This window comes from Geotrypetes seraphini, chromosome 9, assembly GCF_902459505.1.
Source record: "Geotrypetes seraphini chromosome 9, aGeoSer1.1, whole genome shotgun sequence".
In the NCBI taxonomy this organism is placed as follows: Eukaryota; Metazoa; Chordata; class Amphibia; order Gymnophiona; family Dermophiidae; genus Geotrypetes; species Geotrypetes seraphini.
Genome location: NC_047092.1, coordinates 157764534 through 157792167, shown reverse-complemented (window position 1 = coordinate 157792167; position 27634 = coordinate 157764534). Strand labels below are relative to the sequence as shown.

Below are 27634 nucleotides of genomic sequence, written 5' to 3'. Positions count from 1 at the left end.
GTATGTAAAATTTGATAACTTTATGTAGCACGTATAGTTCTTTGTAACATATTTAACTCTAAACAAAATTCTATGTAACAATATGTTGCCTGCAACCCACCTAGAACTTTAATTAATGAGGATTTGGCAGAATATAAGATTGTACATAATATAACATATGGAACAAGAAAAAAAAAGTGCACACATAATACCCTGAGCACTTTCAGTACTTCTGTCACAATTTGTTTCTGCCTAATCAGAACAAGCATAATGTTTTTGCATAATTTAAGTTTTCCTTAAAATAGTCTAGTGAATTACTGTTAAGCAGTAAACACTTTTTCTCTTCCCTAAAATACACAGCCAAGAAATGTTCAGTTAAATAGCAAATTCACTGGAGCTCAGTGAAGAGTTCTAAGACACCACTAAAAACTACTTAAGATTGATTAATAGTAATTATCCCCCCCCCTACCTTTTACTAAGCTGCAGTACCATGGCCTGGAGAGCTAAATGCTCAGATGCTGCTCCAATGCTCATAGAAATATATTGGGGGGGGGGGGGGGAACAGGATAATGCTAGATAATACACACTAGTTTTCCCACACTATATTTTATCACACTCCTGCTGTAATAATGTTTGGCTTGCCACTGTTAGAGAATTAGAAAAAAAAAATCAAATTATTTCTTAAACTGTAACCCCTTGTTGCTGTGTAAGGTAGCTGTGGCCGAGTACAAAGAGTAATGGACCTCCCGACGCAATTCTCTGGTTTGAATAGGGTTGACCAGTCTCTCCCTGAATGTTACAGTCTTCAGTCTCTGAAGGAATCCTTAAGCATTCAAAGATCTCCTTGACCCAGATAAAACCATTTGGAGTGACGATGTTCCTAAATGGACTTTATTTGAAAGTGTCGAAACGCGGATCATGCTCGGTCCTGTATCTCTAGCGGACTAGGTCCTTTAAGGCTCTTATGTGGATGAAATTATTTTATGTGGATGATTTCAGTGTACCTTTGGAACTTTGACACTTTCAAATAAAGTCCATTTAGGAACATCGTCACTCCACAGAGTTTTTTTTGTTTTCTCTGGATTTTCTTCTTTGTGGATATTTTGGGGTCAATTCCTTTTGTTTTTTGCCAGATAAAGCCATACCTACCAATCAAGTACACGCAAAATTCACCTCACTTAAGAGGGGACTTCACAAAAACAGCATCGGGGCCTTAACAAGTGTTAAGGAAATTAACCTGTACAACATGCTAGGAAAACTTTTAGCCCGTGTTAATTCACTTAACATGCATTAAGGCCCCAATGTTGCAATTCAGAGGTGGTATTTTTCCACAACTAATAAAAATCAGAACAGTATTTTTCAGATGTCTTAGGTGAGACCTCCAAGACTCAAATAAAAACTCAACTACACCATATATTTAGAGGGGTATGAGAATTCCAGAAGTGTTGATTTCCCATTCTCAATCTGTCCTCTACTTCAAAAATAAAACAAATCCTTCAATTAAAACCAGACTAAGATATTCAAACTGAGGGTGGTGAGATTCTCTATTGGATGAGCATTTCTCCTTGGCCATTTCTATAGCTTTCTTTGGTGAGGGTCCCTCCCCCAAGTTGTTTCTCTTAATTTCAGAGTCCCTGGGGTCCTGCTAGATTAGCATCCCACCTTAAAATTTCCAGTATCATAAGAGATTAGTTTCGAGCAAGGGTTCTCATCCCAGTCCTTAGGACATGCCCAGCCAGTCAGGTTTTCAGGATATCCACAATGAATATGCATGAGAAATTTATATGCACTACCTCCATTCTATGCAAATATCTCATTCATTGTGGATATCCTGAAAACCTGACATGTACAATTCAAAATATTTGTTTGGCACTTGTCTCCCTAGACACCAACCTGCATATGGGGCGAGAGCCCATCCAGCCCCAAGGCCCTAGCCAACTAGATATAGCAGAAAAGTGTTCTGGCTATCTTAACCAAAACATCCAATTAGGAGAATCCTCAGAGCCTTCAGCAGTAACAGCAGCAGCTTAAGCTTTGTGCTATATGACACAATGAGAACAGGGAACACTTCAGAAGCAAAGCAGAAAGGAAGAAGCTCGGAATAGCTGTGTATTTCCAGCAGGGGATCCAGGAACACTTATCTGCACAGGATTCTGGACAGTTCCAGAGGCTGGAGAAATCAGAACCACTTATAGCTATATACTATATGTCTCCTAGGGGCCATCTCACCTCCAATCAGGACCAAGTTACTCACAATGCTGCTCTGAAGCATCAGAATCCCAGAGTTTCTCAGCACCTCTAATGTAGATTTAGAAACCAATCATAAATTTGATCACTTCACTTCTTGTTCCTATTCTAGATCGTTCATAGGAGTTGCTGGGGGATACTTACTTTCAGGCTTTACAATGAACACTGTTGTAGCATGCCAAGCATAATTAAAAATGTAGTTCAAAAGACTTTCTATGCCAAAATAAATTGCTGGTTTTGATCTGCACTTCCCATGATACAACTTCCTTACAGAATTAATTATCATTTCATCTGGCAAGAGAGCATTAGATCTAAGCCCAGCCCTCTGAACGCATCCAGCCAATCAGGTGTTTAGGTTATCTCCCTTGACTACACATAAGATAAATTTGCATACAATGGAAGCAGTGCCTACAAATCGCTCATACATATTCATTGTGGATATCCTAAAAAGCTGAATTTCTGGGTGTGAGTTAATGAATATAAAAAAACAAAGAACTGAAGCCTGACTATTATATATGTTAAAGAGAAACCCTTTTTCACAATTAAACTAAATGCAAGCAAAAGGTGAAGAAAATAAATCATACTGCCATATTCTGTGCAAAGTAAGCCTGATCCTGTACTAGTGAGCAAGCATGCTTAGAAAAACAAAGTTAACACAGAAGACAATGGCATACCACTGTAAAAAAATAGACAGCAGCTGTTTTGTACCTGCCTACGATTCAGACTTCCCTATGGTTACCATTGTATTTCAAGTGCTATCATCAATATGAATATATTGTAATTATACCAACTTGATCTTCAAGTGCATGGTAAAAATTATAATCCAGCACCTATACTGAATGTAATATTTTTTTTAATTAAAGCATTTAGAACAATACATCTTTTAAAAAATTGATACTTTTTATATTCATTTTTAGCTTAGCTTAATCATGATGGGATAAATAATTTAAATAAAAAACCCTACCCTTGTCTTACAAAGCAAGGTAATTTTTACCCTTCGGGTTGGCCCTGGTAGCAGATGTCAAACTATACAGATGTTTTTGCTTTCTTTACTAAATGAAGAAAAATTAGCTGCAGGGATCCAGATCCACTTTTTTTTTTTTTTGCAAATGAAATTTGTACATTTGAAATAAAATACATACATTGCAATATGCTTAGTTTAGTATAATCAAAACTCTCTTTCCAAACTAAACTTCATCCTCTGAAATGCCTCAATACAACACAGGTAAAAGATGAACCAACCTCATCATTTTTACACTGAGCATGAGTCATAATCAGAGAGCTCCTTTCTGCTGGTAAAACATGGGTTTTAGCCACGGAAATGGCTTAATTGCCTTCCTTACATACTTTTCATAACACTTGATTACATGCCTTAATTTTTACCCTGCTCCCCATCTCTAATCTATTTTTCTAATCAAACTTTTGTCAGAACTTCTGCTCTAAGCAGTTTTGGAATCAACATATTTGATATATCAAACTGGTATCTAAAAATAAATGTGTATTAACCTGGTAACTATAAAGAATGCTTAAGAGTAACATTAATCTTTCTTCACCTAAGTTTGCTACTTCTCTTTTACCTTAACCCTTTCAGGACCATAAGGATCGTAGGCCAATTTTTGTGGTTTTGATGACATTTTTATGGTAAAAAGGGCTTGCAGATGCCAAAAAATTGATTTTTTTTGTGAAATATCATTATTTTTATTTAAAAAATCAAACTTCTGGCTTATGGACAGTGTGGCAAGTGAATCTTCTCGTCAATCTGGCAACGACGCTAATGAATGAATGTCGGAACCAGTTTGTTTACATAAAGGCAGTATCATATGGAATCCGTACATATCAAATTTAGAACTGTAGACTATCCCAATCAAAATTTATAGGATTTTAAAGTTATGGGACAAATATGTCCCTTGGTCCTGAAAGGGTTAAATGCGTCTCTGGAATCAGCCTGATGATCCTATAAAATGTACATATTTTTCAGCAAGTGGTAGTTTATTTCAGCTACAATGGTTTAATATGAGTTGATAACTATGCATATGGCATGTTTCGCAATTACTAGTTACATTCTTGAGTAGTCCATTCATGTCAATTTCTAAAACTGTATAAAATAACATCTCTATCGCACTTATCATGGGATAGGAGTGAGTAGCCAGTTATCCATCCACAACAGGATGAAAACAAAAATCAGTAGGACTAGTGGTGAATTTTCCAAATAGAAAAAAGGGTCAATGGTTGAAAGCTCCCATTGGGCACCGCCTAGTACCCAAAAAAAACCCCAAAATATAAGGTTTTGTGGAGGGGGGGATTTAAGTTATTTTACCGAGAAGAACAGCATAGTAAGAAAGGATCTCCAGAAGGCATTATTTCTTCAGAGCTGACCTAATATACTTTTGTTAAGTGGTAATTAACGGTGACAAGTCAAAAGCGCACGCCGACAAAGGCGCGCTGAGATAACTGAGCGCAAGGCGGAAGCCCGCGCTGAAGAAAAACAGTTTTTTAAAGGGGCTCCAACGGGGGAGGAACCCCCCCCCCACTTTACTGAATACAGATCGCACCGGCGTTGTGGGGGGTTTGGGGGGTTGTAACCCCCCCACATTATACTGAAAACTTCACTTTTTCCCTAAAAAACAGGGAAAAAGTTAAGTTTCCAGTATAATGAGGGGGGGTTACAACCTCCCAAAACCCCCCACAACGCCACCCAATGCTGGCGCGATTTGTATTCAGTAAAGTGGGGGGTTCCCCACCAACACCCCCCGTCGGAGCCCCTTAAAACACTGTTTTTCTTTGGCGCGGGTTTCCACCTTGCGCTCAATTGTCTCAGCACGCCTTTGTCGGCACACGCTTTTGACTATGAACCGTAATTAACACACTGTCACAAGCATATCTATGTACCCGCCAATAGTAGCGCTTACTGATTTTTATTTAACTCCTACCTTTCCTTGAAATAAAATCAAGAACAGCTACAACTTATTTTGAGGAAGCAAAAACAGAGTAGCAGAGCTATAGCCTTACCTTCGATGGGTTAATGACAATGTTTCTGGCCGATCCATGTTCATCTCCAGAAAAAGCTGGCTGATTGCTGAAGCCCTGCTTTACATTCACTGCAGTCAGTTCATCCTACAAACAGGTCATAAGAACAGGCTTTGACTGGGGCACTTTACATAAAAAAATATTCTATTCATTTTTAAAAACAGAGCAGCATTTATAAAAATCTTGCCCGAACACAATGAGCCCAAAATTGGAAAAAAAAAAAGGTTTATGCTTCTAGTTTGGGACCCTTTTACTGGACAGTCATAAGGACTCCTGCTTCTCGGTAATGGTGCCTACTCTGTGGAATTCTCTTCCATTATACTTAAAGACTGAAAAATCTTTTTTAAAAAATTTAAGACTCAATTAAAGACATTACTTTTTTTTAAAAAAGGCATTTGACACAACTCTTATAATTGTTCTTTTTTCTTTCTTACTTTACCCCAAGCTGTTACCACGGCAGCTGATGCTAAAAACGGTAGCGCTGCTTCATAAAGGAGGGTGTTAGTTAATTATAGTCCCTCTCTTCTTCCCCTTTACCTTTTGTGTTCAGGAAATCAATCAAAACCTACCTCTTTGACAAATTTCTCTGACTCCTCCCTGCCTTCTTGCTCTCTGACATACTTATTGCATATCTGACTACTCTATCAATGTAATTGACATTTTAAGCTGGAGTCTCTTCCTCTGTAAACCGCTCCGAACTGCTTCTGGTATTGCGGTATACAAAATAAAGTTGTTATTATTACTTATTGTTTTTCCCTAAATATACTGTAAATCTTCCCTTCCCCTCCTTTTAGCCTGTTTGTGTGTTTTGATTTACCCTGTCTTTATTGATTTTTTCCTTCAGTAAGTTTGTTTGGGTTTTTTTAGTTCAAAACTTTATTGAATTTTATAATAATACAAACAGCAAAACAGCACAATATGAATATGCTTCAAGAAGCATAAAAATACTGAGAAAAAGAAAACAACACTCGTCTGGTATATCAAATCACAGAATAAAGAAAAGGTTGTGCTCATAAGAGGCGAAAGGGAAAATGCAATACAGCAAATTGAAGGATTTGGTGTAGGGGAAATGAATAGTATGGAGGAAAGCAAGTATACCATGTTCAGATAGGAACAATGCATAACCTAGGAAATACATCATAATATAAAACCTTGTAGGCAAATAGGACAATTAATCAAACAATAAGGAAGACAATTAGTCAAAGGTCCGACCTTCAGTAAGTTTGTAACGTTTTAGGGGGGTTTTGTAAACCGTTTTGTGTTGTTTGGGTTTTTTTTTTTTTGTAAACTGCTTTAGTTTAACATTTCTGTTAATAATCCCCTCTTTTACTAAGGCGCGCTAGCCGATTTAGCTGCTAACGTGTCCATATGGACGCGTTAGCATTTAGTGTGCGTTAAAGATTTTTCCATTTTCCACTTCCCCCTCATTGTGGGCTGGAAGCAAATGTAAAGTGAGAAAATGTTTTTCTCGGGTAGGGGGGAAGGGGTGGTTCTTTGTTAAGGGTTATTGAATTTCTAAGTTTAATTTCATTGGGGGGGTTTTAATTGAAACTTTCAAACAATTTTATAAAATTCCAATTATATTATGTGACCCTTTTACTAAAATACACTATGGTGGGAATTCATCAAGCAATGTTAGGGCTCAACACACCTTAACACCCATTAAACACTAAGGCCTATATTCTATAAACAGCGCCTTAAATTGGGCATCTAACAAGTGTGAAAGGCATTTAAAAATAAATAAAGCAAGAGCTTAGAGGTGCCTAGAACGACTAAGGTTGAAGTAAGCATGGCTAGCGCCGGAAATGACCTTTGGCATCCTTAGGCACCTCTGTAGACGAGATTCAATTCAAACATAGGTGCCAATTAAAATAGGAACATGTGCTGCGGGGAGGGGGGAGTTGTTTGGGATTCGAACACACGGCATATGGAGGATGAGCACAGGGCTTTTACCCATTGAACCACAGCAGCTTCTAGTCAGGTGGCTGTGACTGCCCTGTGACATCATAGCTTAGTGATATGCTAATGTACCATCAAATGGCTAGGATAACCTAAGCTCTCATAATAGGAAACCCCTGACTAAAAAGAAGCTGCTGTGGCTCAATGTGTAAAAGCCCTGTGCTCATCTTCCAGAGGTCTTGGGTTTGAATGCCAAACTCCCCCCCCCCCCCCCAGCACATGTTCCTATTTTAATTGTTGGTTTCATAGAAACAGGAACCTCTTCCTTGTTTCAAATAGCAGCTTTTATAAAAGATCTTCTTAGACCCTCAGCGTCACCACTCAGAACTCAAACTTATCACTGTTCTGAGCTTTACGTGGCAAATTGTCACTGGGTCTGTTTTATCATTTAGCCATGTATCAAGAGCTTAGAATAACTTAAACTTAAATAATTTTAATAGTTTTAATTTTTAGTTTTACTTAGCTTTATATGCTGTTATTTCTATTTATAGATGTCTATATCAAGCAGGGTGTCACAGCCGACATGTTTCGCGGGAACCGCTTTATCAAGGCTCCAACTATTAAAATTATTTAAGTTTAAGTTATTCTAAGCTCTTGATACATGTCTAAATGATAAAACAGACCCAGTGACGATTTGCCACGTAAAGCTCAGAACAGTGATAAGTTTGAGTTCTGAGTTGTGACGCTGAGGGTCTAAGAAGATCTTTTATAAAGGCTGCTATTTGAAACAAGGAAGAGGTTCCTGTTTCTATGAAACAAGTATGTATGAGATAGCCGTTTGATTTTTCATCCTATTTTAATTGTGGCATTCTATCTTGCAGGTGCACCTTGATGATCTCACAATGAGGTCAGCATTGTGCAGCTGCACACCTCCATTTGCAATGAACTAGAAGCCATGCTAAGGTTTGTATCTCTTTTTTCTCTTTTGCAAATGACGTTTTCTATGCAATATATAAATTATTTTCAAGTGGTCTGCCTGCTGAATGTACCTGTTTCAAGAATCAGCTGATTGAAGCATTGATTAGTGAGGGGAAAAAAGGGCTGTTTTATAGCAAGCCTAAAGCTCTGTTTTTTAATGTGCTGTAATTAGCAAATAGCATTGCTGTTTGGCCAGAAAACTAGTAGGTTTGGCATGCAATATGTTTGTATTGATGTGTCCTGTTTATGTTGTGGCTTATTAAATGTATATAGAGCTTAATAAAGCAAAAATAAATCCCTAAACCACATTTACAAGATCGCATCAACATTGTCCAAAGGGCGCCTAAGTCCCGTCCGCAGAAACTTACGTCTATCAAACTCATGTCTATCTGAAACCCAAACTATGCTCAAAGGTATACTTCCTTACAACACCTATAAGATCTAGTTTTAAAATTACTATGCAGATTGTTAGCTTCCTCTGTAGCACACTAATTAAACCTACAGCCTTCTACATTGATGTTCCTGAGTTTGAATCCAACTCAGTACCTCTAACAGAAAATAAATAAATAAAAACATTAAATTAAACAGATTTTTTTAAATGGTATGTGCCAACATTTTACAATTATAATTTTAAAAAATAGCAAAAATTTGCCATTCTAATAATATCAGAATTATAACGTTAACTGATTGGATGTCTAACTTCCACCTAAAAAAAATAAAACCCCAGATTCTGTAAAGGACGTCAAAAAATCCTGGACGTCAACCTGATGCTGAGCACCACTCAGCGTTCTTAGGTGCGATTCTGCAAAGTGCACCTAAAGAGGACGTCCAAACTATGCCCAAAGTTAGGCGCACTTTGCAGAATCAGGGCCATCGTGTTCTTTACAACCGTTGTGTTCTTTGTTCGTCATTTCCAATAAACATGATTTAAACATAAAAAGCTGTTAAAAAACACATTTGTGCATAAAAGCCTTCCTATTGGCAGATTAAGTGCCTAAAGACTGAAGAATCTATGCAGGGACAGGAAAAGAACTCGCCGGGATGGGAAAATGAATTCCCACAGGGAATAAATTTGGTATTCTCTCAAGTCCTATAGGGCTGGCTCTTTTAACTGGAAGCTTTTTCTCCACCAGGGGTGTGCTACGATAGTGAATGGTTCTGTATTGATTGGAATGTATGCTGATATACCCTCCCCCACACACACACACCACCACTTTTACAAAACCATGTTATCGGCTGCCACGTGGCAAATGCTCCGACACCCATTAAATTCCTATGGGCATCAGAGTGATTACCGCAGCAGCAGCCACTACCATAGCTTTGTAAAAAATGCCAACAGCTTTTGTACTTATTGTGCGGCAAGTACAAAATTTTTACTACACTTATTTAAAAGGCCTCTTTATTTGTAACATCTTAAAATACTGCTAACTAATGATATTCATCACTACAAAGCTTTTATATAATCACAGTTCTTAATTGTTATGTAGCATTGCCTATTTATTACAGTACACTGTATCTAGAAAAACAATCTAAATTACTGTATAGAAATCAAGTACATTCTAACAAAGTGGTGCCACTGGAACATCTATTTTCACATGGGCTTATTTGATTGTCTTCAAAGCTTCAGTACAATAGTTAACAGTCTGTAACACTCCATTAGCAAAACCAGATTTTCACTTGCTTATAAACACAGGTAAGGTTTACTGTGGGAATGCTTGTCTTTAAAAAAAAAAAGAGATCCACATTCCTCAGCTTTACGCCGTCTCTGCAAAAATTAAAACAAAAAAGACATTCAGGATTCCATTTACTAAAGGTACAATAAGTGCTAGCTTCCCTTGCTGCAACCAGCTCATCAGCCGCATCTGTCTGAAATGTAGCTCTTAGGGCCAGATTCTATAAACAATGTCCTGATTGTAGGCAACAGTAGGCGTTCTACCAATTGGGATGCATGTTTTTAAAAAAAAAAAAAAAAAACCACCACCAAAAACCCACGAGGCATTTGTTATGGTTGAGGGAGACATGACGGGACACTTATGCTGGCACAAGACTTGACAGATGCCTGAAATGTAGGCCAGCAAATTGATGGCCTACATTTCATATAGACATGGTTGCTGAGCTGATCGCAGCAAGGGAATCTCCCAGCCATGAGCAGCTGCAGCAGGGAAACCACACCCACACACCTACCCAGCCCCGTGAAGTCCTCCGGAAGGATGGATGCCCACTCCCTCCTGCCAGAGCCCAGAACTCCCAAGAATTCCCTGGGAGGAGGGATGCCCACTCTCTCCTGCTGGAACCCCTCTCCCCCTGGAACTTCCAACCTCCCAACCAGCAACAACCCCCCTCAGAACCAAACCTCCCCACAGACATACACACACGTACTCCCTCCAAGCTTCTAGACCTCCCTGCACTCCAAAGCCCCCCCCCCCCAAGGACCTCCTATTTACAATTATGAGGTGCAAACAGGAGATTGAAACAGGCTAAAGCTCTCCACTTGTGACCCTGGACAAGTCACTTAGGGCTAGATTCACTAAGCTCACCGATTGTGTTCCAACCAGTTTGCGAGCGTTTCCCGACCCCGACCCGATTCACTAACCTTCTGGCCGATCAATCTCCCACCGATCCGATCTGCACATGCAAATGAGGGGAAATGGCATGCCTAAGTAGGAAGCCCTCGATTCTCTAAACAGAAGAAGGAACACCGATTGGGCTTGCCAATCCAAAATGAAGCGACTGCTGAAGACCACTCGCTCACATCCTTGCCGAATGTCTTGCTCTCTGCTGCCCTGAAATCCCAGCCCTGCAGCTCTGAAATCCCAGTATCAAAATAAAAAATAAAACCATCAAAATAAAACATTTTTGGAATAGCCTAAAACATATCTCCGTGTTGTTCCATAGTCTGGCTGCAAAGCATGCTCTGTTCCATTCTGCCTGCACAAAAAAATTGAAATGATTCTTGAAGTCCACTCGTGGAGCCAGCGAGTGCAGCCACCCCTTCCCCTTTTGTTTTGACCTAAAGCTTGTGCGGACAGCAAGCGCATGCGCGGATCGCATCTACAGGCAAAGAGGATGGTCTGCGCATGCGTCTGGGTCACTCTGCAGCGATCCATGTGGTCGCTGTGGGGCGTGCATCCGATCACATAATTTGCACGAGGACTCTGTAGTGAATCAGTTGCCTGGCAAGACTCGGCCACTGATTGCCCACGATTTGCCCAAAAACAGTGAGTTTAGTGAATCTAGGCCTTAATTCCCCATTGCCCTAGGTACATTAGATAGAATGTGAGCCTACCGGGACAGATAGAGAAAAATGCTTGAGTAACTGAATATAAACCACTTAGACCAGTGGTCTCAAAACCGCAGCCCTGGGGCCAAATGCGGCCCACCAGGTACTATTTTGAGGCCCTCGGTATTTTTATCATAATCACAAAAGTTAAATAAAACAGTTTCTTGACCATATATTTCTTTAGCTATAAATGACAATGTTATTATTAAGACTTAGCCAAAAGGAAAGATTTATAAAGAGTTTTACCTCATGCAAAATTGTCATTTCTTTAATAAGACATTAACTATTTTTTTCTGAGACCCTCCAAGTACCTACAAATCCAAAATGTGGCCCTGCAAAGGGTTTGAGTTTGAGACCACTGACTTAGACTATAAGTGATATATAAATACTAAAAATAAATAACATAAGAAAAAAGAATGTTATCCAGAAAGTGTCTCATTTGCAGTTTTAGTAACAGGTATTAGGTTCCATATGGGGATCTGTGCACCTATCGATCTAACCAAAGTGGACGAACTACTGCTAGGCAGATTAGGTGGGTCACTTTAGTACAAATTTGACTAGTACAAAGTATTAATAACTCAATAAACACAAAAGCTACTTGAAATGACAAACACACCTACCAGAAATATCCAATTAAACATCTCCAGCATTCTGTCATAGCAAAAGCCACATTCGATTTCTACGGCTTATTTTCAAACATGTATTGTGGAAAATTAGTTGGCTTTTCCGTTTACAATTTTAAAATAATATAGGAATGAAGAAAACAGGTAAAAACTAAGGGGTTGTTTTATTAAGGTGCGCTAACAGATTTAGAGCATTAAATGTTATGGCACCCATAGGATATAATGGATGTCTTAGCATTTAGTGCGTGCTAAATTGGTTAGCAGACCTTAATAAAAGGACCCCTAAATCACCCCACAGAAGTGATTAAACATGGTTGGAGGAACCAAAGGGAATTCTGTACACTCTTCTAACCAAAATAGTAGAATACAAAATAAAGAAGAGAGATTACCGTATTTTCACTCATATACCGCGCACCCGTGTAAAACACGCACACGGGTATAGCGTGCGGGGAACAGAAATTTATGTAATAAAATTTTAATATAGCACGCACACGCATATACCAAGAATGCTAAAATCTCCTCCCGCCTACTCCGAACCGGCATCCTCCCCCCCCTCCCCCGCGATCCTACATCCTCCCCAGCACCGCAAAGACAACTCTTACCCGATTGGGCACCGGCACCAATGCACAGCATGTGCCAGTGCCCGAAGATCATCCCTCGTTGGGTTGGGCTGGGCTGGGCTGGGCGGTGCGAGAGAGATCCTCCTTCTTCCTGTGCCGGGCTGGACTAGGCTTTGAGCATTTGCGCATGCTCAAAGCCTTCTGGTCTCGCTCTCTTTTATCTCGGAGAGAGCGAGACCAGAAGGCTTTGAGCATGCGCAAATGCTCAAAGCCTAGTCCAGCCAGGCACAGGAAGAAGGAGGATCTCTCTCGCACCGCCCAGCCCAGCCCAGCCCAACCCAATGAGGGAGGATCTTCGGGCACTGGCACTGGCACATGCTGTGCATTGGTGCTGGTGCCGGTGCTCAATCGGGTAAGAGTTGTCTTTGCGGTGCTGGGGGGGATGTAGGATCGCAGGGGAGGGGGGGTGACGCGAGCGGGGGGGTGGATGCCGGTTCGCAGGGGGAATGCCGGATCAGAATGAAAAAAAAAAAAATTGTACAACGCACTCACACGTATAACGCACATGGTTATGCACGGTTTGTAAAATCATGTATAACACGCGCGTTATATGCGTGAAAATACGATAAATAAATAAATAAAATGCCTTGGATAAGAAGAATCTTGCAATTGGTCATAGTCGATGGTTTGCAATGTAGAAGTAAAAATAGGCAGACTAGATGGGTTAAGTATAATAGGTTCAAGATAGCCCTAATGAACATGCTTGGAGAAGATTTGCATGCCTGTCACTTCCATTATATGCAAATCTCTCTCATGCATATCCATTAGGGCTAGCTTGCAAACCCGATTGGCCTGGTGGTACTCCAGGACAGGGTTGGGAACCACTGTTCTCGAGCATAGACTCATAAGGGCAGGTTACTAAGCTGTGAGGAAACAAAAAAGAAAAAAAAACCAACCATACCATAATTTAGTTTACTGGGGGGAACTCACTAGCCAGCAGCAACACAGTTATCACAAGCCAAGATACTCTGCTCCCAGGGAGCTTCTGTTAACAGAGCTGGCACTGCCAAAAAGCCCAGACTAACACCCCCCCCCCCCAAGTATTTGAGCCCTGCCTCCACCTGATCTCTGTCCCCGCAAGACAGAAACAACGCAGGATCACTTGTGTGCTGCGAAAGGCCCGGGGGTGGGGGTAGTAAGGCACTGGAAGAAAGGGACTATGTCTATTTGACAGTGGTGGCTCCTTTAAGATGACAGTGGAGTAATATGCCACATGTTGGCAGCCCAATGCTGGTATTTTTTTTATTTTTCTTGCCCAAGAGTTCTGAGCTGGCGTTACTTTTTCCCCAGAATAGAAACATAGAAACATAGAAAGGTGACGGCAGAAAAGGGCTACAGCCCATCAAGTCTGCCCACTCTACTGACCCACCCCATTAAGTCTGAGTGCTGCTCGACCCACGTAGGGATCCCACGTGGATGTCCCATTTATTCTTAAAGTCGAGCACGCTTGTGGCCTTGATTACCTGCGTCGGAAGTTTGTTCCAGTGATCTACCACTCTTTCTGTGAAGAAATACTTCCTGATGTCACCTCTAAATTTCCCTCCCCTGAGTTTGAGCGGGTGCCCCCTTGTGACCGAGGGTCCCTTGGGAAGGAATATATCGTTTTCTACCTCGACACGACCTGTGACGTACTTAAAAGTCTCAATCATGTCACCCCTTTCCCTGCGCTCCTCTAGAGAGTACAGCTGCAATTTGCCCAGTCTTTCCTCGTATGAGAGACCCTTGAGTCCAGAGACCTTCCTAGTGGCCATTCGCTGGACCGACTCAGCTCGAAGCACATCTTTACGGTAATGTGGCCTCCAGAATTGCACACAGTACTCTAGATGAGGTCTCACCATGGTTCTATACAGTGGCATTATGACTTCAGGTTTGCGGCTGACGAAGCTTCTATTGATACATCCCATCATTTGCCTCGCCTTGGATGAGGCCTTCTCCACTTGTTTGGCAGCCTTCATGTCTGCACTGATGATCACTCCCAAGTCCCGTTCCTCTGAAGTCCTAGCTAGTGTTTCTCCATTCAAGGTGTATGTTCTGCATGGATTTCTGCTGCCGAGATGCATGACCTTACACTTCTTAGCGTTGAAGCCCAGCTGCCATGTCGTGGACCATTTTTCCAACTTGATCAGATCCTGCGTCATACTATCCGTGGGATTGCTTCCACCCACTATATTACACAGTTTGGCGTCGTCGGCGAACAGCGCTACTTTACCCTGAAGCCCTCGGGTCAAGTCCCTTATGAATATGTTAAAAAGGGATGGTCCCAGGACTGAGCCCTGAGGCACACCGCTAGTCACCTCCGATGTCTCAGAGAGGGTGCCATTGACCACCACTTTCTGAAGTCTTCCACTCAGCCAATCGTTGACCCACGCCGTTAGTTTCTCACCTAACCCCATCGATTTCATCTTGTTTAATAGTCTATGGTGTGGGACACTGTCAAAAGCTTTACTGAAATCCAAGTATACTATGTCCAGAGACTCTCCCGAGTCCAGCTTTCCTGTCACCCAATCAAAGAAGCTGATGAGATTGGACTGGCATGACCTGCCCCTAGTGAATATACAGCTCCCAAACATCAACACAAGCTGCATTATTTGGATTGCATAAAGTATTTTGCATGAATTGTATCTCATTGTTATATAGCCTACTATAGCTTAAATTAATGTGTTATGATAAAATAATACACGATTTTGCTGTTTTAACAAGCGTTAAGGAGCAAAGAAAATGTGCATTATTACCTTATTATACATAACTATGTCCCTGTCTCTTTTTTTATGGCTTCTGGAATACAGTCTGCACCGCATCCAGCCTATTAGAAAGTATTTAGCTGACTCCCTGTTTACATTCATTTGGTCTCACCGATGCCTCTTTTTCTCTACCAGTTCTGGCTCTCCCTATGCACTCTAAAATAACCTTTTACTTTGATCTTAACTTCGACTACACACCGTTTCATTACCATGAGATCAGACATAATTACTCATTCTCTCCCCAGTACACATCAGTTTCTTACTCCTTGGATTTCAATTCCCCAAATGTATGACTCTGCACTCTTTGCTTTAAAAGCCTTAAAACAAACAACCTGTCAAACTGTACTCAAACTATCGTAACCCTTACTTCTTTTTGGCTTCTCCATCCAACTATTCCTATCACCAGCACAACCAATTTCCAGATCTCAACACAAAAACTTTAGTTTGGGTGGCCAGCGATTCCAGTCAAAATATTGACCAGGCTGATTGCTAAAAGCCAAGTGAGACTTTGTATATTTCAGTAGAAATAGAAAAGCAAGGTAAGAATGCTGTATGAAGCTTCCGTATGGTTTTTTTTTTTGTTTTGGTTTTATTTTAATAAATTCTTTATTGTTTTTCAAACTTTAACAGTGCATTACAAATAATATAACATTAGAACAGTGGTTCTTAACCTGGGTTCGACTGAACCCCAGGGGTTCGGTGAGTTAGTCTCGCGGGTTCGGCGGAGGTCAAAACACACCTCCGACTCATATAGCGCTTCGGTCACGTTCAATCATCTATCAGTTATTCAGTGATTTTGATCAAGACTGATCGTGTACTCGGTTTCTTGATCTATCAATCTGTAACTAACGCCTTATTTACATCAATCAATTCCTGATCAAAATTTGTGATTTAACTGATAGATGATTGAACGTGACCGAAGCGCTTATGATTCGTGATGATACGCCCCGCTTGTCCATAATTGGCTGCAGGTGATCATGCAACATCGCTTGGCCTATCTGTGCTGCAGGGGATTTGATGCGCACAGTAGTCGAATTGTAACTGTTGTGATGGTACGTCGTGTGATACCTATCTTAATATTTTAATTCTTTACTAACTATGTCGAGCAAAATACGAAAGTGGTCGGACGAATATGTACAATATGGATTCACATGTATAACGGAACGTGATGGGAGGCAGCGTCCTAATTGCATGATTTGCAATGCCAAGTTGAGTAATTCTAGTCTAGCTCCGGCAAAACTAAGGGAATAAAGAAGGGTTCGGTGAACACGCATATGAAACTGGTGGGGTTCAGTACCTCCAACAAGGTTAAGAACCACTGCATTAGAAGATTACATAAAATGTACCACAATACACAAATAGAATAGCAAAAACAACCATTTCCCCCACCCCCTCTCAATTATGAGTACATATTTATACAGCATTATACTCAAATAATTAACTCCTCAAAATATCCTTCGCTCCCCTCCCCCCCCCCACCCTGGATGTGTAAGGAAATCTAAGAAAGAAAAATACATTAGTATTATTTCATATTAACAAATGCAGTCAACGGGCTCCATATTTTATTAAATGCATTATGTCTGTCTGTTTAGATTGTAGTAAGCTCTTTTGAACAGGGACCGTTTCCTTCGTAACTCTGTACAGTGCTGTATACATCTAGTAGCACCGTCGAAATAATTAATAGTAGTAGTACCTTATTAAAAGGTACAGATGGGGGCTCAGGTGACTTAAAAAGTCCCATGACAAATTGCAGCAAATTATAATTACATGTTTTTAATTGCAGCCTATAGTTACTGTAATTTACTTTACCTCCTAAGTCTATGGGGACAAGAAAAATGAAGCAGAGGCAACTGTAATTAAAGTGCTATTGATGATCAATGAGAATCCCGTTCGCTCCAAACTGAATGTATTTGGATAAGCTAAAGTGGGGGGGGGGAACACACATAGATCAATTTAAAAAAATGGCTGACTAGACTGCAGTGGTTCCCAAACCCTGTCCGGGGGGACCCCCAGCCAGTCGGGTTTTCAAGATATCCCTAATGAATATGCATGAGAGAGATTTGCATACCTGTCGCTTCCATTATATGCAAATCTCTCTCATGCATATTCATTAGGGATATCTTGAAAACCCGGCTGGCCAGGGGTCCCCCAGGACAGGGTTTGGGAATCACTGGACTAGAGGATCACCAATCTAGAGTACTTTAGAGAAAATACAAAGAAAATAATAATTAACAAAGAATATAGAAAATGCAAAAGTCTTTCTAAAAGAGATAACAGGTTGAAGAATTCAATTTCAGTTCAATGGGAAGAGGGAAAGATAAAGCAGTGCAATGCACTAGAGCAGTGGTCTGAAACTCGTAGCCCAGGGGCCACATGCAGCCCACCAAGTACTGTTTTGAGGCCCTTGGTATGTTTATCATAATCACAAAAGTAAAATTAAAGAGTTTCTTGATCATATGTCTCTTTAGCTTTAAATTACAATATTATTATTAGGACTTAGCCAAAAGGAAAGATTTATAAACTATAAAGAGTTTTACCTCATGCAAAATTGTCATTTCTTTAATAAGACATTAACTATTTTTTTCTGAGGCCCTCCATGTACCTACAAATCCAAAATGTGGCCCTGCTAAGGGTTTGAGATTGAGACCACTGCAGTAGAGGATGCCCTTCTTATTTTTTTTTTTGTCAGAGTCAGAGGATTTGATGCAGTGCAAAAGAAAAGTGAAATGAGGGAGGGATCAGGCCCAGACGGATCAGCTCTGTCTCCAGCTGAATTCCTCGCCCTGACTGACATCCGCATCCATCCATCTCTCCGCTCCGGCAGCCTAACCCAGAGCAGTCAGACACGCCAGCGAGGGCGAGATCTTACCTCCTTCTGTTTCGGGTCCTGGGGATAGACGTCGGGCGGCCCCAGCCGGGGGCGTTTGAGAGGTCTTTGCTCATAACTCAGAAGCCCGAAGGCGGCCATGATCTTTCATGTTCGCCGGCAAAATGAATGAGAGCGGGAGATGGAGCAACTGAGCAGCAGGGAGCAGCACTCTGCAGCCTGGGAACACAGAGAGAGAGAGAGAGAGAACACACAGGGCGAAGAATTAACTGCAAGCTGTGGGATCCCTTCACGCCGGCTCTAATGAGCTCTTCTGGACCGGATGCTAACAACGGCCACAAGCGACAGAGCAACCAACTTCCGCGAGCGACTGGAGGACAAGTGGCAAGCTGGAATCGGCCACTTGGGCTGCACGTTGTTCGCGCGGTCACGACTTTTTAAGAAAATCATCGTCACAACCCGACTCCCCCATCCCTTATAAATTTGGGGGAAGTGGAACCTAGGCCGCCTCCTGTCCCCCCCCGGTTCATTTTATTATAGATTGTAAACCGCTTAGATTTTTGTTGTTCTTGTTTCAAGATTTGCAATATAGCAAATAAGAAATTGAGAGCATATGGGAAGAGAACCCCTCCCCCTCCCTCCCAGTGCGGGTCCCCGTGCCCTAGGACTCTGATATGGGGGGACTTCCTGTCAGCGTGACCTCAAAGTAATGGACAGACACGGATCCTTCGCTTAAGCGTGGCAGGAGTAAAATAAGACCCCCCCCCCCCTCCTCGACCGACGGTGAGTTTTGCCATGCAGATGGAAACAGGGCTCGTGCCAAGACGCCATCCACCTGCAATATGCAATTCGCAAAATTCAGAGAGGGAGAGGGGGGGACTCGGTTGCTAAGCACCGTCTCCTCGCTTTCCGGCTCAGACATCCCCCCACAGACCGGCTAGACGCGTCTGCACAGCTCTGGCCGGGGGCAGCAACAGTTTACCCGGGCGTCACCGCTTACCTGAGGCGCGCCGCTGCGGCACGCGCTCCGCCTCCCGGGGGCCTCCATTGCGCGTCCTGCCCTGCGTTAACGAGTCCGGGCGCGCTCCTTTTTTCGGGGATTTTTCAACTATTAAACAAAATAAACCCGGTTTCAAATTGAGAGTGGGGGGGGGGGAATTACCTGAAGCTCGGCACTGGCAGAAGGTGGGCGCGCGGCCACCCTCCTAGCCGTCTGCTGCGGGGCCGGACGCGCGCTGCAAAACCGGCGCTGCCTCGCCTGACACCGACCCTCTCGCCGACTACGTCAGAGCAATTAAAAGACGAAGGGGAGGAGAGGAAGCCTCCGGCTGCTGCCTCTCCGCCGCTGCTGGGGGAGACTAGGGGGGGGGGGTTCCTCTGGGACTGTTCGAGTTCACTCCTCCCCCGGAGCCTTAACGCGCTCTGTGGACACCGCGGTCTCTGCAAGTGATGGAGTCCCTCTGGACCTTTTTTTTGTTTTAATTTAAATTGCATTGGGAAATGAAGAGGTAACGTGCAGAAACGTCGCCAGCGGGAGCCAAAGTAGCAGCACCACCGGCATCTCCACCTCTCTTTTATCTTTTTATGCTATAAACCAGTGGTCTCAAACTCAAACCCTTTGCAGGGCCACATTTTGGATTTGTAGGTACTTGAAGGGCCTCAGAAAAAATAGTTAATGTCTTATTAAAGAAATGACAATTTTGCATGAGGTTAAACTCTTTATAGTTTATAAATCTTTCCTTTTGGCTAATAATAATATTGTAATTTATAGCTAAAGAGACATATGATCAAGAAACTGTTTTATTTTACTTTTGTGATTATGATAAACATACCGAGGGCCTCACAATAGTACCTGGCGGCCGTGAGTTTGAGACCACTGAGTTAAGGGGAACAGTTAATCTGCTGGCTGGATTGGAGGGCAGAGGGAAGAACAGGACAATCAAGCCATTGTGACATCACTGTTGAGGCTGGCTCTTATTGGTGGAATGAGGCATTATGACATCACAAGCTCAGCTCTGCTTCCCAAAGGCAAACAGAATGTCATGGTTACAGTTAAGCCAGTGGTCTCAAACTCAAACCTTTTGCAGGGCCACATTTTGGATTTGTAGGTACTTGGAGGGCCTCAGAAAAAAATAGTTAATCTCTTATTAAAGAAATGACATTTTTGTATGAGGTAAAACTCTTTATAGTTTATAAATCTTTCCTTTTGGTTAAGTCTTAATAATAATATTGTAATTTATAGTTAAAGAGACATATGATCAAGAAACTGTTTTATTTTACTTTTGTGATTATAATAAACATACCGAGGATCTCACAATAGGACCTGGCGAGCCGCATATGGCCCCCGGGCCGCGAGTTTGAGACCACTGCTATAAACGAAGCGCACTCAAAAACGATAAAAACTATATTCTCTATGAAAATATAGCGCCTGGTTTACACCAGTGAAAGGGAAAGGCATAGTACACACCTAGCGGCCCGTGGGAGATGCACAGCCTCATTTGCATGCCAGGGGCTGAAGAGCTCAGATGATACTCACTGGTAGCACTGGTCCTGTATGAGCTTTTCTCTAAAGGCTGTTGCCAATGGAATTAAACAAACGGATAGTATAGGAATTGTCCTATGGACATTAATTTATAACTCGCCTATCTCCTCTCTTGCTTTCTACTTCCAGCTCTTCTCAGTCCAGAGCAGAACCCAAGAAGAAATGCAGGCCATACCCACAGCAGTTGTTGCTGCTTCTCTAACTAGGGGAAATACCTGGGTAGAGAGTGTGCAGTTTTAGGGATAGAGAGCAGCATTCTCTGTCCCTTTCCTCCAAGTGGGCAGAACTCTCAGGTTTCACTATTACTGGTATATGAGCTTTTGGGAAGCATCTTCCATCTGCTTGTTATCTTCTAATCCTCTCTTATGAACTACTTTCTCAACATGTCAAGGGGAACTTGTCCTGATCAAATCCCCTTTTCAATTGAATATTACTGTTAAAAGAGAGACTTCACACAACAGTCCATAGGTGTCAGATTTAAAAAGTGAATTGGAATCCTTGCAAAAGAAAACAATTTACAGTAAACATTTTTTTGTTTGTTTGTTTATTTATAATCCTCCTTTTACAAGGCGAAGTACAACAGTACTTCACAAACATTTCAGACATCTTACAAAGAAACAAAAAGAATAAAAATATGCATCATATTCAGCATAAAATCAAAATAAAATACCAGCCTGACAAAAATAGCAGCACCAGTCACTTCTATGCCAAAAATCAATCTCGAGCAACCTAATACAACTCAGGTTTTCAACAACCAAGGTCTCATACTGTGTGTTTCATACAAGACAGATGTCTTTTCAATAGTTTCTTAAAAGCATCCAAACCTTTTTTTGATGTTTAATGTAAGAAGGGAGTATATTTTAGGTGAACTCCCAGGATGGCTCTACCTATGGATCAGATGAGGTACTGGCTTAGGGCACCAGTGATTAAAAGACACCAAAATCCCAGCCTGGCATCTCTCCCAGTCCCTCTCACTTCCCTCCCCCCTGCAGGTGGAGTTAAGGAGAGGAAGAGATGTTGGACCCAGAATTTGGGATTTTGGCATCCTTTTTTTTTTTAAGTTCCAATCTTTTTATTGAATGAGAACATAAACAAAATTACATTCAAGAATCATCAGAGTTCACAAAAGCCTCAGAACATAACTCTGCAAAGTATAACATACTTAAATAAATAATTATCATATATACCAAAATGATTACATAGATTGCAAGTATTTGTCAATGGGGGACCAAAGGGTTTTAGTCAATTGTCCCTGTCTATATGGTAATTTTTCAGCTGCATATTGTTCAAAACGCTTACCTTTATCACCAGATCATGGGCAGGGAAGGAGACACCGATGCCAAACTTGGCTCCACTGTGCTTCGAGTCCACTCTGTGAATACCTTACACTTTTTAATGAAATATAACACTTTCAATTTACATTTATACAATTCAGAACAAAGAAATAAGGACATATGAAAATTAACGGTTAATATTATTTGAGAAAAAGAAAAACATAATTGAGATTTTTTACTCTTGGTTTCCTCAACTAGATGATTTTTATAAAGCTGTCACCTCATTAAATTTTTTTTTACTTTATTTAGTTTTTAATGCCAACAAAAAGTGCAATACAATTTATATACCAATAATAATAATCAACCAAGCACTTATAATCAATCAGTATCTTTACAAAAATAAAATTCCCTCCCCCATCTAGCATTACCATCAGGAATAATACCAAAACAAAAGATATATCCTACTCCCACCCGCCCCTGGATGTGTGGTTGTAAAACAACGGAAAATAAAGATAAAGGACAACTATAACAAATCTACAAAAGACGTCAATGAACCCCAAACTAATTTGAATATCTTATTATGCCCCAGCATGTCAGCATTCATTTTCTCATACTTATAAGTTAAGCATAAGCTCGCCCACCAAAAAGGAAAACTAAGGTGATCCCAATTCTTCCAATTGCGAGTAATCATTTGCATGGCTATCCCGGTCATAATTAAAAATTTTAAAAATTATGTTTCTGAGACGTATCACAGTACATTGAAGGATATCGTATTAAAAGTGCAGCTACATAAATGGATAAATTCTGATTCAGCTTTATATACAAAGATGGGCTGTCCAAACCACTAGGAGGACTAGGCATCTGCCTAAGGCAGCACAGTTTGGGAGGAGAGCACCAAACCAACAGTCTGTGGAAGACATATTGGGGCCTTGGTATATGCACAGCACATGCTGAAGGCCCACTCCCTCCAGAGTTCCTGTTTCAAAAGCGATGGCATCAGAGCCCTGTCATGACAGCCAAAATGTTTTCCATAGGCTTGCTGACTAATGTGCCCCCAGGGAGGAAGGGAGAAAGGAAGGAGAGAGAGAATACTAGGGGAGAGTAAGGAAAGAAAGACTGAAGACAGGATGCACAAAGCTCCGGCAGCCAGTTAAAAATACCGGGTTGGGAGTGATTTCCTTATGCCAGAGTATGCCTAGGTGATAAAGGGCCCCTTTTGCAAAACCACAGTAACGAGTCCTGCAATTTATTTTTTAATTTCACATTGTTTCTTTTATTAAAGCCCAGTGCTTATTCCCTCGTACATATTCATCTGAATAATGCTTTTCATTATTTGTATTCAACTAAATAGTAAAAAACAAATGCAGTTTGGTACAGCTATACTCATAGGTCCAGATTCTGTAAATGGCACCTAAATCAACAGCTGCCTACAAAAACAGCACCGGCCGCATGTCAGTCACGCTTAGGCACCATTTAAAGAATCGGCTAATGGTACCTACCACAAGACTTAGGCGTTTGCCAGGGTTTTGCAGGACTACAGTGCAGGCACCTCAGTTCTTTTCAGAATCATGCCTAATGGTACCTAATGTCATCTCTGCCCCTAACCACGCTGTTAGATAATAATAATAATAATAACTTTATTTTTATATACCGCCAACAATCTTGCGACTTCTAGGCGGTTTACAATATAAGAAACTGTTTACAATAAAAGAAACTGTAAATACAATAAAAATAAAGAGAAACTTTACGTACAGCGAATTGAAGAGTATAGCAGTGAATATCTCGTACAACGAATTAAAGAGTATAGCGGTGTACATCTGATAACATTAATAATGTTAACGTCAGTTTGTGTGTTGCAAGGCCAGGAAGTGCCAAGTTGTTACACAGAAGTAGAAATGTTCCGTAAGTTGAATAGAGTGTTCATATTTAGTGATTGGGGGTTGGGTTAACAGTTTGCAAGTTCAGGTATGTGGTGATGTTATGAGAGGGGTTGATGTTCCAGTTCGTTGCCTAGGTATTTCAGGAATAGGTAGGTTTTTAGGTGTTTCCTGAATTCTTCATAGTTGTTTGTGTGCGCGATTAGTTTTCCTAGGTCTTTACCCCATATGGCTGCTTGATATGATAGCAGTTGTTGATGGTGTCTCTTATAGATGCCTTCTTAGATGCAATTATGACGTCTACCTTCTTAGGCATCTACTGGCACATACTTTTCTTTTTCAAATGGATTTATTTTTTCATAAATAATACAACAAATTTCCATGAAATAATAATAATAATCATAACAAAGGAGACATAGTTCAAATTAATCATAATTTAAAAAACAGAATACACATAAGAATACGGTAGACCGTCATAAGCACGTCGGACTTTGGCGTGCCGACACTCCCGTGGTGACATTTGTATGCAGGACATATGCACACCACCACTCCCGCTGCTTTGAAGCCTTTCTGTTAGTGCTCTGATTGGCCCAGACACGTAAGGCCCCACCCATAGGAGGGGCCTTAAACAACCTGGGCCAATGAGAGTCTCAGGCCCCTCCCCGGTGCTTCCCAGAATGCATCAGGGAGGGAAAGGCCTACCATTTTGAAGAGGCAGGCCAGCTGGCCAGAGGGAGTAACCCTCCAGTCAGTCATCTGAAAATAAGGGGTGGGGGGTTGCATGGGGGCGATTGCGTGGGCAACTCTCCCACTGCTGAGGGGATTTAGGGGGTGTTAGGAGGAGGTTATTGGTTGGGCGGGAGAGATTGGGCATCTCTCCCACTGCCGAGGGGAATTGGGGGGGGTGTTGGTTTGCAGTGGGAGACATTGGGCATCTCTACCACTGCCGAGGGGAATTGGGAGGGTGTTGGTTGGCAGCGGGAGACATTGGGCATCTCTCTCACTGTTGTTGTTGGAGGTTTTGTTTGTTTTTTGGTTATTCTGTGCATGTGCCCATCACTGTAACCATTCTCACAAATCTTGAATGTAAACAAGGACAAAATCAACAAAATAACAAAATTCCAGTGATCTAGAATATGCCGATATGGGGTGTCAGATTGACCAATTGAAGTAAAAATACCTCAAAGGTCTGTCAATTCTTCATTCATCCCCTATATCTTTATCAAAGTGATATTTTTTGTGCTTTTTTTTACGTTCATTTTTATACTTTTATACTTAAATGCAAATTTCAACTGTTCCATATAAATTATGTAGTAAAAGGTAACTTAGCTTCTTTCAATTAGTTATTTAAATCATGTTGTGTTGGATATACTTTCTCCAGCGTTCAAATAGAGCGCTCCCCTCTGCCAACGCGTTTCGCCGATCTTTATCAAGGCATGGGGCACTAGGGAAAACACAAAACATGCTATTTAAACCCCTACCAGTAAAAAACTTGAAAGTTACTGTTCAGTTACTATATTGAAAAGCATTGTATCAAACACATACCTGTATCATTAAATGTTCCTAACTATTGTGACAAGCGGTGTCCGAAAGATGGCCGCGGCGTCTTTCCACTCACTGAAATAGTCACTACCCCTGACGTCATGTCCGCAAGTTAGTAACTAAGATCAACTTGGGCTAGCCAATCAGCTGTTTCATTTAAACCCTCCGGGGCCATGGAGTTCAACATGAACATCCAACGAAGTTCTTTTAAATTAAAGTTTTTTTCTACAAGGTTTTTTGCTGTAACCAGCAATGGGCATGTGCAAATTTAACGAGTCTTCACTACTCTCTGCCAACCTCATTTGCATGAGCATTTTTGGAGAATGATTCGCTTTTTTACAATAGCTACTATTGCAGCCAGTCAGTTTTTTAGCGTTTTGTTGTTTTTTTTTTAATCTAGCCCATAGACCTTATTGGTAACTTAAGAGACATACTTTAAGGGTAAGAACTGTTAATCTGGACAGATAAGATGATGCTAAGTTAACTTTAAATTTCTCCATGTGGCTATAGTCATTTACCCTGCATCCCATCGCCTGTGCATATGTCTCTAAGTCAGTAAAAGAAAGAGATTGCTATAACTGTAAATTATAAAATGTAATATGTCTCCAAGGAAGATGAAATGCAGAGAAAAAAAAAAATTTGCATCTCAGACGATGTGCAGTTTCTGGCAATTACTGTTCATCCAATCAGACCAAAGACTGCTGAGGAGTGTGGAGGCATTCATCAAATTATAAAGAGGTTTCATCGGTTACCAAGTAACTGAAAGGAGATGCAGACAAGCTGTTTGTAGGTGGCAGCCTGCCTATTGTGAGAATGGTTTGAAAATTAGGTATCGGTTCCTCAACTGGTGTATGAAAACAGGAATCTAAAATCTCTTTGGAAAGTCCATCTCTTGCTTCCATAGTGGCTGGAGCTCAGCGAAGAAAAGGACTCTGGCAGGCTTGCGAATTAAAATTCTGTATGGATGCTGTGATCACTTTTCAGCTTGCTGCGTGATGAGTCTTTGAATTACAAGGCAATTACATCCATTAATGGTTTGGGTTTTCCTGAAAGAGCTTGCTGTTCAGGATGCCAAACCAGCAGAAGAAAGTGATATTTTGCATGGCAGGTGTACTAAGCTTTGCCTGTGCTCTGGGTGTCACAGCGGCTATTGGAACCCAGCAGTGGCTCAGCGGGACAATACTTTGCAAAACTGGAGCCTTGCTTGTGAATGCAACAGAAGAAGAACTGCAGAAGTTTATTGGCAAAGTTCAGTTTGGGCTTTTCCATGGGCAGTGGGTTAGGCAGTGTGGGCTAGGCAGCAGACCGTTCAGGTTTTCATGTAAGTACATAAAGTGTGGAAATGTTTAATTGAATAATCTGAAGGAGTTTCAAGCTACCAAAAGCATGGCTGATATAACTTTGTATATTTTTTTGTCTCATCTAGTATAAAAGGCCCCTTTGACAAAGCAGCGATAGGGATGCTACCGCGGTAAATGCACCGAAGCTCATAGGAATCAAATGGGGCTTTGGTGCATTCACCGTGGCTTTGTTAAAGGGTCCCAGATATTTTAGCATGTCAACCTACAACAAGCACATTTTGCAAGCGTTTCTGATATGGGCTGCCATGGAAAACAATGCTTGTGAAGATATGTGATAGGACTAGAACCTTAGCACATAATCTATTTTTATAGGTAACATTCTCAGCCTTTATACACTGTAATTATCAATTACAGGAAATGTTCTCTGCAATGAATTGCTTTTACAAATTATGCAGCTACCTGTTAAGGACCCCACTCGCAGTTTTCTGATACGCTGTTTTCATGATTTGCTTGGCACAACATTTTTCTTATATTTAATAGAATGCTTTGGAGAATAGCAGTGATATCTATAATTTTAAAAAATATATTTTTTAATTTAGGGGTCCTTTTACTAAGGCACACTAGCCGTTTTAGCGCGTGCTAACGTGTCCATTATATTCTATGGATGCGTTGGTGCGCATTAGCATTTAGCATGCGCTAATTTTTAACGTGCGCTAAATCGGCTATCGCTCCTTAGTAAAAGGACTACTAAATTTCTTGCCATTACAGTTGCAGTGTTTGTTTATTTATTTATCTCCCCCCCCCACACACCTTTTACAAAACTATAGTGCTGTTTGTAGCGCTGGCCACGGCGGAAACAGCTCCAATGATCATAGGA

The 27634-nt window shown here is 41.2% G+C and overlaps 2 protein-coding genes across 7 annotated transcripts in view; one reads left to right on the top strand and one right to left on the bottom strand.

Moving 5' to 3' along the window:
* Window positions 1–19579, bottom strand: part of MED12L (mediator complex subunit 12L) — a 388873-nt gene extending 369294 nt beyond the window's left edge. For 4 of the 6 annotated variants that reach the window (XM_033957964.1, XM_033957968.1, XM_033957967.1 and 1 more), the window contains exons 1-3: window positions 19384–19579; window positions 18264–18440; window positions 5236–5340 (exon numbers count right to left, since the gene is read on the bottom strand). In XM_033957964.1, the coding sequence (XP_033813855.1) occupies window positions 5236–5340; window positions 18264–18362 (204 nt within the window). In that variant the 5' untranslated portion in view covers window positions 18363–18440; window positions 19384–19579. Of the gene's footprint in view, window positions 1–5235; window positions 5341–18263; window positions 18441–19056; window positions 19178–19221; window positions 19316–19383 lie in introns of those variants that run through there. The other 2 variants (XM_033957966.1, XM_033957965.1) reach the window with 2 other exon arrangements.
* Window positions 19580–26524: 6945 nt separating this feature from the next.
* The window catches only part of CLRN1 (clarin 1), a 31797-nt gene continuing 30687 nt past the window's right edge, over window positions 26525–27634 (top strand). The window contains exon 1 of the mRNA XM_033957617.1: window positions 26525–26777. Within this exon, the coding sequence (XP_033813508.1) occupies window positions 26525–26777 (253 nt within the window). The remainder of the gene's footprint in view (window positions 26778–27634) is intronic.